Below are 15928 nucleotides of genomic sequence, written 5' to 3'. Positions count from 1 at the left end.
TAAAAAAAGAGCATGGAAATGGAGAAATAGCAGCTGTACAGTGGACAAAGCTGGCCAACATTACCTTAACCAAGTGATCAAGGTTAACATCACCAGGGGTGCCGTTTGGATATTATGCACCCCTGTGATGAGATGGGCACATCGCCACGTGGTATTCTTTCCAAAAATCCATTGCCCCAGTCTAATCATGAGAAAAACATAACACAGACCCAATTTGAGGGACGTTCTACAAAATACCTGAACAGTACTCCTCAAAACTATCAAGGTCATGAAAAACAAGAGACTGAGTAACTATCACAGACCAAAAGAGCCTAAGGAGACATGACGACTAAATGCAATGTGCTATCCTAGATTGGATCCTGGAACAGAAAAAAGGACATTACTGGCAAAACTGGTAAGATCTGAATAAAGTCTAGAGTTTAGTTAAAAGCAACGTACTATGTTGGTTTCTTAGTCTTGAAGGATGTAAGATGGTGACATTAGCGAAAACAAATTGGATGAGGGGTATATAAGAACTCACTGTCTTTGCAACTTTCCTATAAATCTAAAATTGTTCCAAAATAAGAAGTTTATATATAGGCAAGTATATATACCCCCTTATTGCAATTATAGAAAAACATTCATGGAAAGAAAAATACACATGGGAAGAGAAGGAGATACATAAAAGTAAGTGTAGCTCTGCAGAAATGATGGAACTATGGAGTGATTTTTTTCCTTTTATCTGCCTATTGAAATATCTGTAAAGTGGTCATATTATTTTTTATAATTTAAAGAGTTCACTTTGGTTTGGTTTTAGGGAAAAAATTCTTTCCCTTGAAATGCAGAGGGAATGTACAAAAGTATATAGACACTGGAGGGGGGGGTCAAGATAGCTATTGCTTTAAAATACCCCCAAATATTATTCTGCACAAGATGTGCTGACCCACGTTGGCCCAGAAAACATGGAGAGCTCCTTCCTTCTTTCTTTTTCTTTTTTTCCTTCCAGTTTTGTCCTTCCTTCTTTATCTCCCCACCTCATGTGCAGTTCCTCTGAGAACTGGTGCCTCTGTCCAGCCCTTCTGTCCTGAGAGCACACAGGGAGAGGACACCTTGGAGTTTCCATAAGAGCCAGGGACAGAGACAAGGCTAGTGGGAATCAGGAAAACCCTCTTGAGGTTTTAGAATGGAAGGTCCAGATAATGACCATCTGGACAGTTCTCCAGAGGCTTCTAGGATTCCAGCTATTCCAGAGACTACAAACAGCACTATTTGACTCTGGCATGGAGCTCCCATCAGCACCCGTGAGCAGAAGCCATTCCTTCATTTGCACTTACTTGCCCATACCTTACCCCTTTTGGACCCAAGTAGAAGTAAAGTCTTTAAAGGCAAAGAGTTTACCAGCCAGACAGAAAACTTATCCAGCTTGCCTTCTTTCCATAATATGCCAGTCAAAGATCCCAGAGAACAGATAGATAGAGCAAGCCTTCTTTTTCGTTCTTAATTAACGTCACCCACCCACCCCAAAAAAATGACCAGAAATAAGTTCATTTTTTTAAACCTCTGACCAAAGAGTGGGCACATGGATCAAGCTGGATTGCCTGAACTCTTTCCCTAGTCTTGGAACCTTGAGCAAATAAGACAATGACCAAAAAAGTAAGTGGGCTGGCGCTTTCTCATTCTAGCATGGTGAAGAGACTGTCATTCCTCTCTCCTGGATTCCGGGGCCGCCAGTTTCCTATCCTGTTCTGAGTCCAGTTTTTTAGCTTAACCTTCAAATCTTTTTAGTACATTCCTTTTTCTTAAGTTAGCAGGAGCCAGATGCTGTTGCTGGCAAGCAAAGAACCTTGGTATAGGCAGTGAAAGGGTCACAGTGACAAATTATGCAATTAAATATTGGCTTTACTTGTCTGACTTAAACTGATCCAGATCATGGATGTGTGATTCTTTTCATCTCCCATGTAAATGACTCAGTGCTTGGATGCAGTTCCTGCCCTTTAGGAATTTACAGTTTCGTTATAACATAGGACGTACACAAATGAAATCATTACATATGGATTTTTTACTGTGTGCTGAACACTATTCTAAAGTTTTTACAAGAATGACTCATTTAATCCTCCCAACTACACTATGAAGTAGATACCATTATCATTTCCATTCTATAAAGAAGTAATTAAGGCACAGAGAGTTTAAATAACTTGCCCAAAGTGACAAAGCTAGTAAACAACGGAGGCTGGATCCAAATACAGACAGTCTGGTTCCAAAAATCCCACTCTTAACAACTATGTTATACGGGAATGAATGTTAAAGCCAGAGTTCTGGAAGGTCAGAGAAGGGGGAGATCAATGTGGCCAGACTGATCAGGGGAGGCCTCGAGGGCCTCTTGGTTCTGGAGCTGGGTGGGAGGCAGCGTGGGAGTTAATCTGAGAGGAGGGAGAAGGGCCTTTTGGGACAGAGAGGAGGGTCAATGCAGCAGGAGCAAAAACAAAGCTGAAACTGAAAACGTTGTTTAGACAACTATGAGACATACAGAGAAGGGGGTCTTTTGGAAAGTATTCAAAGAACAACTGGATAGTTAGCGGGAAGGTCAGACCATAAAGGGCCTTGAATGACAGGTCAACCACTATGACTTTACCCTACAATGAGGGCCCCTACAGCTTTTACAGGGAATAACATTTGGGAACATTTTTTTGTTATAGAAAATTGAAAGCATACACAAAGATATTGAGAGTAGAATACTGAACCCCCGTGTATTCTTTATGCAGCTTCAGCAGTTACCAGCTCACAGTCAATTGTGTTTCATCTATATCCCCACCCTCTACCCCTATCAAGATTATTTTGAAGCAAATCTCAGACATATTAATTCATCTGTACATACGTCAGTATATGTAGAAAATCCCAAGAAATCTATTTTTTAAAACGCTCCTAAAACTAATGAGTTTAGCAATGTAGCAGGATATAAGATAAACATACAAAAGTCAATTGCATTTCTGTATACTAGCAATGAACACGTGGACACCAAAATTAAAAATACCATACCACTTACTAAAAAAAGAAAGAAAAAGAAACAGTTGTAAATCAAACAAAATATGTACAGGATTTGTACACAGAAAGCACAAATTTCAGATGAAAGATATCAAAGAAGATCTAAATGAATGGAGAGGTATATTATGTTCATGGATTGGAAGAGTCAACATAGTAAAGATGTCAGTTATCTCCAAATTTATATACAGACTTAATGCAAATCCTATCAAAATTTCAGCAAGACTTTTTTGTTTTATGGACAAGGTTATTCTAAAATTTATATGAAAATACAAAGGACAAGAATAACAAACTATTTTGAAAAAGAAGAAAGAGGAATCAGCCTACCCAATTTCAAGACATTATATGGTTACAGTAATGAAGAACTGTGTGCTAGGGGCTTCGCTGGTGATGCAGTGGTTAAGAATCCGCCTGCCAATGCAGGAGACACGGGTTCAAGCCCTGGTATGGGAAGATCACACATGCTGTGGAGCAGCTAAGCCCGTGTGCCACAACTGCTGAGCCTGCGCTCTAGAGCCCGTGAGCCACAACTACTGAACCCGTGAGCCTAGAGCCTGCGCTCTGCAACAAGAGAAGCCACCGCAATGAGAAGCCCACACACCGCAACGAAGAGTAGCCCCTGCTCGCCGCCACTAGAGAAAGCCCATGCGCAGCAACGAAGACCCAATGCAGCCAAAAATAAAAATAAATAAATTTATTTAAAAAAAAAAAACTGTGTGGTACTGGTGGAGGTATAGACACAGATCATTGAAACAGAATAGAGAGCCCAGCAATAGACCAACGCAAATTATGCCCACCTGATTTTTGACAAAGAAGCAAAAGCAGTTTGATGGAAGAAAGATAGCCCTTTCAACAAATGTTGCTGGAACAATTGGAAATCCACAGACAAAAAAAAAAATGAACCTTGACTTAGTATCACAGCTATACAAAAATTAACTCAAAATGGATCACAGACTTAAATGTAAAATGTAAAATTATAGAACTTTTAGGAAAAAAAAAAAAAGGAGAAAATCTCAGGATCTATGGCTAAGCAAAGAATTCTTAGACTTGACACCAAAAGCATGATTTATATAAGGACACATCAAAATAAAAACTTTTTCTCTGCAAAAGACCCTGTTAGGAGGACAAAAACGCAAGCTACACTGGGAGAAAATATTGCAAACCACACATGCAGTAAAGAGCTAGTACCTAAAATACATAAGGAACTCTCAAAACTCAACAGTAAATGTATGTCAATTATATCTCAATTTTTAATAATTAAATTAAAAACTCAACAGTAATAAACAATCCAACTAGAATATGAGCAAAAGATATGAAGAGACATTTCACTGAAAAAGATATACAGATCGCAAATAAGCACATGAAAACATGGTCAATATTACTAGCCATTAGGGAAATGCAAATTTAAACCACAAAATATAACTACATAGCTATCAGAATCACAGAAATTAAAAATAGTAACAATATTAAATGTTGGCAAGGATGCAGAGAGCCTGTATCACTTGTTTATTGCAGGTGGGAGTATAAAATCATATAGCCACCCTGGAAAACAGTTTGTCAGTTTCTTATAAGACTAAGCATGCAACTATCCTACAACCCACCAATTTCACTGTTGCACATTTATCTCCAAGAAATGAAAATACATATTCACACAAAAATCCGTGTGTGATGCTAATAGCAGCTTTATTAGTCAAAAACTGGAAACAACCCAGGTATCATTCTACAGCTGAATAATTAAAAAACTATAGTACATCCGTACCTTAAAACATTACTCAGAATTAAAAGGAACAAACTATTGATACGTGCAACAACCTGGATGAATCCCCAGAGAGTTATGCTGAGTGAAAAAAAGTCAATCCCCAAACATTCTGCATGATTCCATTTATATAACGTCCTTGAAATGACAAAAGTATAGAAACGGAGAACAGAGTAGTGGTTTCCAGAGGTTAAGGAGAGGGTGGGGGCAGGGGGGAAGTGAATGTGGCTATAAAAGAGCAACAGGAGGGATCCTTGGCAATATTCTGTGTCTTTACTCTTTCAATGTTAGCATCCTGTTTGTGATGTTGTATTATAGTTTTGCAAGCTATTACCATTGGGGGAAATGGGGTAAAAGGTATGTGGACTGTGTCTGTATTATTTCTTATAATTGCATGTGTGTCTACAATTATTTCAAATTAAAAGTTTAATTTTAAAAATTGATGTTATAAATTGCCATGAGAAAGAATCAGCAGATGTAATAGGAAAATCTCCAGGAACTACAGAATTTAGAGCAATATGAAAGGGAATTGAAAATAAATATATTAATATACATGGAAATGGAAAGGGCTAAAAATAGACAAGCAAATGCTAAGAAGAATAATCTTGCTCTAACAGACATCAAAATGTGTTCTAAAGCTATCATAATTAAGATAGTGTGGCACTTGTGTAGGAAAAGACAAATTAGAACAACGAAACAAAATGGAAAGTCCATAAATAGATCTATACACATAAGGAAGCTTGATATGCCAGAGAGGTGGTATCACAAGTCAATAGGGCAGTGATAGATTATTTTTAAATGATTATTTAATACTGGTTATCCATATGAAAAAATATTATTTTAGATCCACACCTCAAGTCAACACACAAAAAAATTCTAGGTAAAGACCTAAATGTGAAAAATAAAATTTTATTACTGTTGTGGCTTAAACTGTGTCCCCCCAAAAGATCTGTTCAAGTCCTAATCCTTGGTACCTGTGAATGTGACCTTTATGAAAATAGGGTCTTTGCAGATGAAATCAAGGTAAGATGAGGTTGCAATCCCTGACAGCAGTCACTCTGGTTTCTCTGATTCTGCTCTTCCCAAAGGCTTGGAAACCCCAGGAGATGGGAGAATTGTTTTTTTGCTGTGTTACCTCTGCTTGGGCAAGCTATTCCAAGCAACTGGGACACCTGTGCCCCTGTCTTGGTGCCACCTCTGCCCCTGCCAGTGACTGCCCAGGTGCCAGCTGGCTCCTCCCTGGGGGTGCAGATACCAAATGAACTTACTGGGATGGGTGGGTATTAAAAGTCCTGGCCTTGGTCCCTGAAACACTGTCTCTGCTTGATGCCTGCAGCCATGTGGCTGGTTCTCCTCCTCCTGCTGTGGCTGAGCCCTGCAGCCCCAAACCAGGAGACAGGTGAGAAGCCAGGCTAGCAGGTCGAAGGGACGTGGCCTCTAGTCTCTTTTATTTATTCATTCATTCATTTAATCAACCATTTTTGTCCCTGGCATAATCCGCCTCCTTATGTTCACTAATTCATTAATTAAATAATTCATTTATTCAGACATCTACCAGTGCTTAAGGTGGCTTCTCTGTGTACCCACATTCATATTTATAAGTTGTCCTTGGATGATTTGCTTGGGAAGGTCTGTTTTGGTTGGGGAATCAAGAGGAATGTCCAGAAGAGGTGCCTATGAGTAGAGGCAGCAGGGGGCTCTGGAATGTGCGCTGTCGGGGGATGGGAGCGGTACAAGATGGAAGGTGGTATGACAAGCCCAGATCCAGATTAATAGGCAGACTCCCTGGGCAACTACCAGGCACCAACCCATTTGGTTTGCTTAAATATTCCTGGAAATCCAATGGGATGGAGAAAGCTGTATCTACCAGAACTTCTTTTGGGAGAAAACTAGATGTCATTGCTAGGAATACTTTTTGTAGGGGTGGGAGCCTCAAGGTGTGTGCTTAAGTAGTAACAGATGTGTTAATAAATTGCTTGTAAAAAGGACTTCTGAGGAAGGGCGGGGCTTCAGATTTGCTGAGTGGGGTTCGCAATTTGGGGGCTGGAGCAGTATCACTGGGAACTGTAAAGGGGAGGGGGAGGCTGCCCAGTGCCCCCTTTCCACACCCGGCCCCAGCAGTGCTCACCCTCTTCTCTATAAAACTGTCAAACAGGTTTAAAGAGTGTTGTTCTGGAGGGGTGCCAACTATTAGCATGGGGTTCTTCACCCAGCCTTGTTTGGGGCTGTTCCTGGCCTCACAGCTTGTCACTTCTACAAACCTTTTAGTCTGAAGCCAACGAGATGGTCACACAGGAGTCCCTGATCTACTGCCTCTTCACCAGGAGTCTGTTTCCTGGTGGGCTCACTGCCCCTCCACCAACCCTGCGGCTCTCTCCTCTTACCTGTGGTGCAGCACTTACCATACAGTATGATGACATTCTGGTTACTTGTAGTATGATGACGCTCTGTTCACTAGACTGAGCTCTTGGAAGGTGTTTCTTTGGAGGGTTGGGTTGGACAGGGCAGTGGAATGTATGTCCATGATCCACCATGGTACTTGGCTCAGAGAGTCACTCAATAGAATAAAATGAATAAATGAATGAATGCATGAGTGAGTGAATGGGTGCTTGGTCACCATGGGGTGGACTTCCTTTCCCTTATTGCGCTGTCATTTTTCTGATGGGACCAGTCAGCGCTGTCAGGAACTGTAAATCTGTCCTGGCCTATGGACACCCTGGGAGCTCAAGTGTGAGCCCAAGTCCAATTTAGCTCTTTTAAATTAAATTAAGTATAAATTATTTGACACCAGAACTACAGAGATACATTTCCTGCCTTCCACCAATTGGTAGGAAGACAGATGAACACACCTTCAGGAAGAAGATCGTAACAATAATGGAGACAGGGATTAATGCTATGTTAGAAATTGAAATCAATAGATTTTAAAAGTAAGAGGAAAAAGTTAATCCCAGTAAATGTAGTTAATACCTACGTCCCAGCTGGGGGGATGTAGGAAGGCCTCTCAGGATAGATCAAATTTATTTAAAAAAAATTTTTATTACGGAAAATTTGAAACACACAAAAGTAGAGGGGATAGTTAAATGAACCCAATGGACCTATTGGCTAGCGTGAAAATTATCAACACCAAATTCTTATCCACCATATTAAAAATATATATAACCACAATACCTTATCAGACCTGAAATAATTAAAATAATTACAACCATTTAATACCTATTAGTGTGCATACTTCTCCAACTATCAAAAAGTCCTTTTTGCAACTGGCTTATTCGAATCAGGATCCAAACAAGGTCCACACATACATTTAGCTGTTATATTCTTAAGTCTCTTTAAATCTATATCAGCTCTTCCTTTTTTTTTCATGCTGTTTATTTGTTGAAGAAACCAGGTCATTTGTCCTGTAGACTGTCCTGAATTCTGGATTTGTCTGACTGGATCCTTGTGGGTGCCCTTCTGTCCCTTGCATTTCCTGAAATCTGGTAGTTAAGGTTCATTTCTTTTGGTAAGTATATTCTGTAGGTGAGGCTATGTACTACCTATTGCATGGAGAAGGAGACAGGCAATGTCTAGTCATCTCACTTCTACTGGTGTTAAACTTGATCAGCCAGACGCATCCGTTTGTAGGTCCATTATAAAAGTTCCCCCTCGACCTTTCTCTAATGGTTTTAGCTTCCACTGATGATTGTTACCTAGATCCAGTTTTTCATTAAGGATTGCCATATGGTGGTTTTCTAATTCTCCCATTGATTCTGCATTTGTTAGCTGGAGTTCTTCTATAAAGAAGACCTTTCCCTTGTCAACTGTTTGGTTTGTGTGGAAAGACTGGATAAATGATTCTTCATTTATCACTCTCAAAATAACAAGCTGGTTCGTTAGCAACCCTGGGAAGGTTGAATTTAATCATGACCTTGAAGGATAAGAATGTTTTCTTCTAGTGGCTATGAGAGGGAAGGGCCTTCCAATCAGAGGAAACAGCTTGACTAAAGGCTCAAAAGCAGGAATATGCAGGATCTTTAGAGAATGGCCCAGAGCAGTGGCAAGTGCAACCAAAGGCTTTTTGAAAGAAAAAGCCCTGATCCTGATGTGGTGGAAAAAGCAAGGGGAAAGTCAAAATTGCTGGTTCCACTCCCAGCTCTGTCACCCAATCACTGCTTGTGAACACTGCTTTTCCATTTTTAGATCAGTGTCTTTCAAACTTTTCTGGCCACAGTCCACATTAATAGAGATATTTTACACTGTGATCCAATACTTACATACATATATGGAAAAACACAAAAATTTCAGAAAGAACCCCAAGCAACTTACACTTCTATATACAATATACAATATATGTAGATATTTTGTATCCTATCCTATCCTATGCTATCCTATCCTATTCCACTCCACTCCATTCCACTCCATCCCAAACTGTTAAAATAAATGCTGGTCATGACCACTGACTTGATCTCTGACCCCCAAATGGGGTACAGCCCTCATTTGGATGGTCCCTGGGGCTCTTTGCCGGCTCCAATCCTTTGATCGTTTCCTGGTCTTGGTGACAACCTGACACTGAACCAGGCACTTGGGAAGGGGGATGATATGAGAATGGAAACTGATCATTTGCAGGAGGCTCCTGAGTAGAACATGCAGAAGCCAGACCAAACTCAGAGGCCACCATTCCAGCCCAGCCCACCATCACCTTGAGAGATCTGACCTCCCTGGGCCGCTGCCCGCCTTTCACCAGACACCTACCTGCTGGCCCCTGTTTCCACAACAGGCTGGGTTAGCCACACCTGGCCCCGCCTCCCCTCAGAGGCCCGCTCCCTACTGATCCTTTCAACTTTGGAAGGTCGTCAGGCTTATGCCTAAACAAAGCCCCAGGCAGGTGCTAACCTAACAGAGGCATTGGGAAGGTCAAGGTAAAGTAAAGGGAAAACAACATTGAGAGTGCTGGGCATGAGAGTACCTGGGGCCCCTTCTGACCTGAGCCAAAAACTCACCAGGTTACCTGGGCCACCGTCCCTATCTGCCAATGTCTTGTTTTCCTAATGTCTTAAAGAAGATGAACCCCTTCATCTTGTAGTGGATAAGGAATGATCAGATAATAACTGAGTTGAGGGCTGCCCTGGTGGCGCAGTGGTTGAGAATCTGCCTGCCAATGCAGGGGACACGGGTTTGAGCCCTGGTCCGGGAAGATCCCACATGCTGTGGGGCAACTAAGCCCGTGCGCCACAACTACTGAGCCTGCGCTCTAGAGCCCGGAAGCCACAACTACTGAAGCCTGTGCACCTAGAGTCTGTGCTCCGCAACAAGAGAAGCCACCGCAATGAGAAGCCCAGGCACCGCAACGAAGAGTAGCCCCGTCTCACTGCAACTAGAGAAAGCCCCGTGTGCATCAACGAAGACCCAGTGCACCCCAAAATAAAATAAGATAAATAAATTGAAAAAACAAATAATAATAATTGAGTTGAGCACCTTGGGGAAATGGTAGGAATTGGGGTTGGTGAAACTGTTTCGTGAATAGCGACCTTGGAGAACTTCCTCTAACTTTGTGGGATTTTTCTACGTCCCTCTTCTCACAACTCTTCTGTCGTTTTCTCTATTGCCTCTGTGTCTTCCTTGCTGTCACTCCCCTGTCACACTCTTCTTTTTGTCTCTCTTCTTGCTCACTCTTCTCTCTTAGCTCTGTCTCTCTCCTTTTTTTTTTTTTTTTTTTTTTGCGGTACATGGGCCTCTCACTGTTGAGGCCTCTCCCGTTGCGGCACGGGCTCCGGATGTGCAGGCTCAGCGGCCATGGTTCACAGGCCCAGCCACTCTGCGGCATGCGGGATCCTCCCAGACCGGGGCACGAACCCGTGTCCCCTGCATCGGCAGGCGGACTCCCAACCACTGCGCCACCAGGGAAGTCCTGTCTCTCTCCTTTTAATAGTAACTTTATTGAGATACAATTCACATAATGTAAAAGTCATCCTTTTAAAATATACAATTCATGGTTTTTACTATATTTACGGAGTTGTGCAACCAACACTATTACCTAAGTTTAGAACATTTCATCACCTCCCAAAGAAACACCGTACCCATTAACAGTCACACCCTTATTCACCACACCTCCCACCCCTGGCAGCCATTAATCTACTTTCTATGGATTTGCCTGCTCTAGACGTTTCACAGAAATAGAATCATATAATACATGGCCTTTTGTGGCTGACTTCTTTCGTCTAGCATAACATTTTCAAGGTTCATCCATGTTGTAGCATGTATCAGCATTTCATTCATTTTTATGGCTGAATGATATTCCATTGTATAGAAATTCCATATTTTGTTTTATCCTCTCATCAGTTAATGGACATTTGAATTATTTCCACTTTTTTGCTATTATGAATAATGTTTCTATGAACATTTATGTACGGGATTTTATGTGAACATATATTTTCAATTCTTTTAAGTATATACCCAGAAGTGGATTTGCTGGGTCATATGGTAACTCTACATTTAACGTTCTGAGGAACTGCCAAACAATTTTTCAAAGTGGCTGCACCATTTTACACTTCTGCTAGCCATGTGTAGGGTTCCAATTTCTCCACATCCTCACCAACACTTGTTTTTGTTTTTAGCCATCCTAGTGGATGTGGAGTGGTAACTCATTGTGATTTTAATTTGCATTTTCCTGATGATTAGTGATGTTGAGCACCCTTTTATGTGCTTATTGGCCATTTGTGTATCTTCTTTGGATATATTCTTTGCTCATTTTAAAATGGGGTTATTTGTCTTTTTATGTTGTTGAGTTTGTGAGAGTTCTTTACATATTCTGAATAAAATTCTCTTATTGCATATATGATTTGCAGATATTTTCCCATCCCATGGGTTGTCTTTTCACTTTCTTGATAGTATCCTTAGAAGCCCAAAACTTCGATCAAGTCTACTTTATCTATTCTTTCTTTTGTCACTTATGATTTTGGTGTCATACCTGAAAAACTGCTTAATCCAAGGTCATGACAATATCTAGAGTTTTACAGTTTTAACTCTTACATTTAGATTTGTGATCCATTTTCAGTTAATTTTTATATATGGTGTGAGGTAGAGGTCCAAATTCATTCTTTTGCATATGGATATCTAGTTGTCCCAGCACCATTTGTTAAATCTGTCTCTCTCTCTTTTTTTTTTTTTTTTTTTGCGGTACGCAGGCCTCTCACTGTTGTGGCCTCTCCTGTTGCGGAGCACAGGCTCCGGACGCGCAGGCTCAGAGGCCATGGCTCACGGGCCTAGCCGCTCCGCGGCATGTGGGATCTTCCCGGACCGGGGCATGAACCTGTATCCCCTGCATCGGCAGGCGGACTCTCAACCACTGCGCCACCAGGGAAGCCCTGTCTCTTTTTAATGTCCCTTTTTCTCCAGGCAGCTGCTCCCAACCCCAGCCCCTCTGCTGCCTTGGAATGGATCACCACTGCAGGAGAGGAAGCTGCTACTGTGATGAATTCTGCCATGTGGTACCAGACCGCTGCCTGGATCACCGTGCCCTCTGCAACACTGGTAACTCACATGCAGGCTCCGTTCCACCCCCAGCAGAGCTGGATGCTGTGATTGACAGAGGCAAGCCCCTTGCATGTACTTTAGGCCAAGGCCAGGGTGTGGACTGGATGGCTTCTAAGGTCCCTGACATCCCAAGATCCTGGCATTCTGTCCATTTCATATCAAAAGTGCCTACACATTCCTCCCCGCTCCTTGCCACCTGCTGCTCCCCTCTGAGCCACTTTTGCAGGTCCCACAAGGAGAGGTTCAGCTGTTGGTGACTGGGGAATAGGGTGGGGAAATAGGGTGGCTGTGTTGCACCTAACTGTCCCCGCTTCTCTTGCAGTACAGATGCCTCTTGACCTGTCCCATGTAGACTTCTGAGGGCAGACAGGAGTCTGCAGAGAGGTGCTGGGGGTATTGGGCAGCAGCAGGGGGTGGGAGGCAGGGATGAGGACAGGATCTTTCACCTGTGTTTTTCTGCTCCTCAAACTATCAGCATGGTGCTGCAGGTGGTGCTGAGGAAGGAGAACCTGCCCAAGCCCTGCCAGAAGCAATCTAGACTGGATGCAAAGCATGGTGAGTGCCCTGGAGATGCTCTTAGAAGGGGTGGCTGGCAACACTGCTCCTGCCTCCCTGGCCTCCAAGCCCCAAAGTCAAGGAGCAAATACCAAAGGGGGCAAAGAGCCTGAGCTGGGCGCAGCACTGTTGCAGCCACGGTTTTAGGGTAGAAGCCAGGGTTCCTGCCCATGAACACTGACACTGAATTTCATATAATTCTCATGTGTCATGAAGTAATATTCTTCTTTTGACTTTTCTCAACCGTATAAAAATGTAAAAAACATTCTTAACTTGTGATCTATACCAAAAACCAGCAGCAAGACAGATTTGGTCCACAGACTGTGGTTTGCTGCTCTCTGCCCTAAATCATCCTCTGTTCTTTATTTTCCTTTTGTGTCCCGGCTTCAGCCCTGACCTGTCCAGCTCTCTGCGCAGCACTGGAGGAGAGCCCTCAGCCCCCACCCTAGCCTATTACAGCGTTGGGCAGAAAGAAAGGCAGTATAGCGCGATGGAAAGAGCTTGGACTTGGGAGCCAGATAGACCTGGGTTCAAATCCTGGCTGACCTCAAGCCTTCAGTCTTCTGAGCCTTTCCGCGCCTCCCTTTCCTCATCTGTGTCCTAGAGCTTGCCTTGCAGGGCCGCTGTGGAAGGGCCTGGTTCTTGGTGGATGAACAAGAGAGAGCGGTTATTTGGGGAAATGTAAATTAGCTGGAGAGGCAACAGGCCTTCGCTTACTGCTCATTAGGTCTGTCAGCTTCTCCAAACCAGCCCCTCTCCATCGCCATGAAGGGACTCAAGAAGATGGCCTGACGCCTCCCTGAAGCTCCTCCCCCACTCGGTGCCAGCAGGGCCCTGGAACAAAGCTCAGCCTCCCCTCCTGGGGCCATGATCACCAGGCCCAGGGGTGCTTGTCTCCCAGCTGCCAGCCTGTGTGCTTCCCCATTGGTTCAACCAGAGGAAAAACGGAAACCTGCTGCTGTCGGAAACACTGTTAAATGTGCATAGAATCAGCCGCACAGACTATAAAACAGAAATTTGGCTCACAGTATTTATTGTTTTGTGATGGTTACGCTGAATATAGCAAACATTTCTTGAAAGTAGAAAGTAAGAACCTAGGGGCCCTGTGGTTAAGTAATTCTTGCCCCTCTTCTCAGTGTTCCTTCCTGGGCTCCATAGTACTGCCTGTAAGTCCTGAAATAGCCTGGCCTGAGCCCTGTGGCCTCTTGCCCACCCCCTTCTCTTCCCACTGTGACAGGAGGGGCAGGGTACCTTCCTCTGGTGTGCCAGGGGCCGCCTCCTTGGGGTCTCCTCGTGTGCAGGATTTCAGAGCACTAGAAAAATGATGTCAGGGGCTTTAGGGTCTGCCAAGCCCATCGTTTCCTCCCAAATCTGCTCTTCCTCCTGTCCTGTGCATGGTTCCCTGTCCTCCAGCCTCCTGGACTCTAAACCTCAGGGTAATCTTTTACTTCTCTCTGCCCCTGGTCTTCTTCTGCAAGGTGCCAAGTCTTTCTAGTTCTGCTTCACAACACAGTTCATATCTGCCCCCTTTACGTCCCACTGCCGAAGTCCTAGGTCACAGCCTCACAGTCCTGGTCCTCTTGCCCTAACTGGTCTCAACCCACATTGTACCACGTTGTACTGCCCAAAGCAGAGCTCTGGTTCTGCCAGTTTTCCATTCAGAAACCACCACTGGCTTCCCATTGTCTCTAGAATAAGGCTAACCTCCCTTGCATGGCATGCAAAATCCACCACACAGCCCCAAGGCACATTTCTGGCCTTATCTCCTGCTAGCCTCAGGGAGAGACAGCCCGGGGCCCTGTTTGGGAAAGCCCCACTCCTACCTCCAGAGCCTGAGATCTCCCTTGCCAGGAAGAGTTTTTCAGGTGAGGCTCTGTGGGATGTGGCCTCTCCAGCTGGGATCATCCTGTGGGCCTCATAGAGAGCCCAAAGATGCTGATTTGTGGGCTCTTTCCTCTTCTTGGGTCAGTGCTCATTCTCCTTCCAAATGCCCAGAAACTCCATCTCTTCCTTCACTTGTCTCTCCTACATTATCCCCCATCCCAAACAGGGTCCCCATAGATGTTCCAGTACTGGCACAGATTCCTCGCTAGTCAAGTGTGCAGGTGTGTGCACATATGCGTGCAAATTTTATTTCTACCTGGCTCTCCATCCTCCCTCCCTGTGTCCTTCAAACATCTTCCCTGTGAAAGTCATTTCCCTGGCAGCGGCATACCACCTGGGCAAAGCCCTGAGAAAGCAGAGGGCTTCCTGTAATGTAAGTTAAAAATCACAGTGTTAACAGGTGACTCTTTTAATCCACAAGAATGTCTAAAATTAAAAGGACCTGTGGTACCAAGTGTTGATGAGAATGTGGAGCAACTGGAACTCTCATACATTGCTGGTATAGTATAAGTGAGCACAATCAATTTGGAAAACTGTTCGATGCTGTATACTGAAGATACACACATGACCCAGCAATTCCACTCCTGGATATATATATATATATATATATATATATACCCAAGACATATACAAGAACGTTGATAACAGTGTTATTCAGAATAGTGAAAGACTAGAAATAATCCAAATGTCCATCATTAGGAAAGTAGATAAATAAATTGCGGTATATTTATACGATGGAATACTACCTAATGATAAAAAAAGAATGACGTGCCATTACATACAACAAAATGGGTGAGTCTCGCAGGCATAATGTTAAGAGAAAAAAGCCAGATATAAGAAATTATATATGCATAATCCCATTTATATGAAGTTCAAAAATAGGCAGAACCAGTTTATGGTGATAGAGGTGGGAATGGTGGTCCTTGGAGGGATACTGACCGGAAGTGAACACAAGGGAACCTGTTGAGATGCTGAAAGTGTCCTATATCTTGATCTGAGTGGTGAATACATTCAGGGTGTAAGCACATGTAAAAATTCATCAAGCTGTATACTACTTGAGGTTGGCGTAGTTAACTATATGTTGGTTGTACCCTAGTAAAAGAAATGAAAGAAGAGAGGGCTCCCTAGAGGTTTCTATGCTACAACCCAAGGAAATAGGGGCTAGGGTATGGAGGGGTCCATTCTCAGGGCTTTGCAGACTTA

The 15928-nt window shown here is 43.2% G+C and overlaps 1 protein-coding gene across 2 annotated transcripts in view; it reads left to right on the top strand.

Annotated features, from left to right (window-relative positions):
• Positions 1 to 15928, top strand: part of MUC20 (mucin 20, cell surface associated) — a 35830-nt gene that overhangs the window by 5642 nt on the left and 14260 nt on the right. For both annotated transcript variants that reach the window (XM_049710346.1, XM_004278798.3), the window contains exon 2: positions 12149 to 12841. In XM_049710346.1, coding sequence (XP_049566303.1) covers positions 12763 to 12841 — 79 coding nt within the window. In that variant the 5' untranslated portion in view covers positions 12149 to 12762. The remainder of the gene's footprint in view (positions 1 to 12148; positions 12842 to 15928) is intronic.

This window comes from Orcinus orca, chromosome 5 (assembly GCF_937001465.1).
Source record: "Orcinus orca chromosome 5, mOrcOrc1.1, whole genome shotgun sequence".
NCBI lineage: Eukaryota > Metazoa > Chordata > Mammalia > Artiodactyla > Delphinidae > Orcinus > Orcinus orca.
This window is presented reverse-complemented; position numbering and strand designations above follow the sequence as displayed.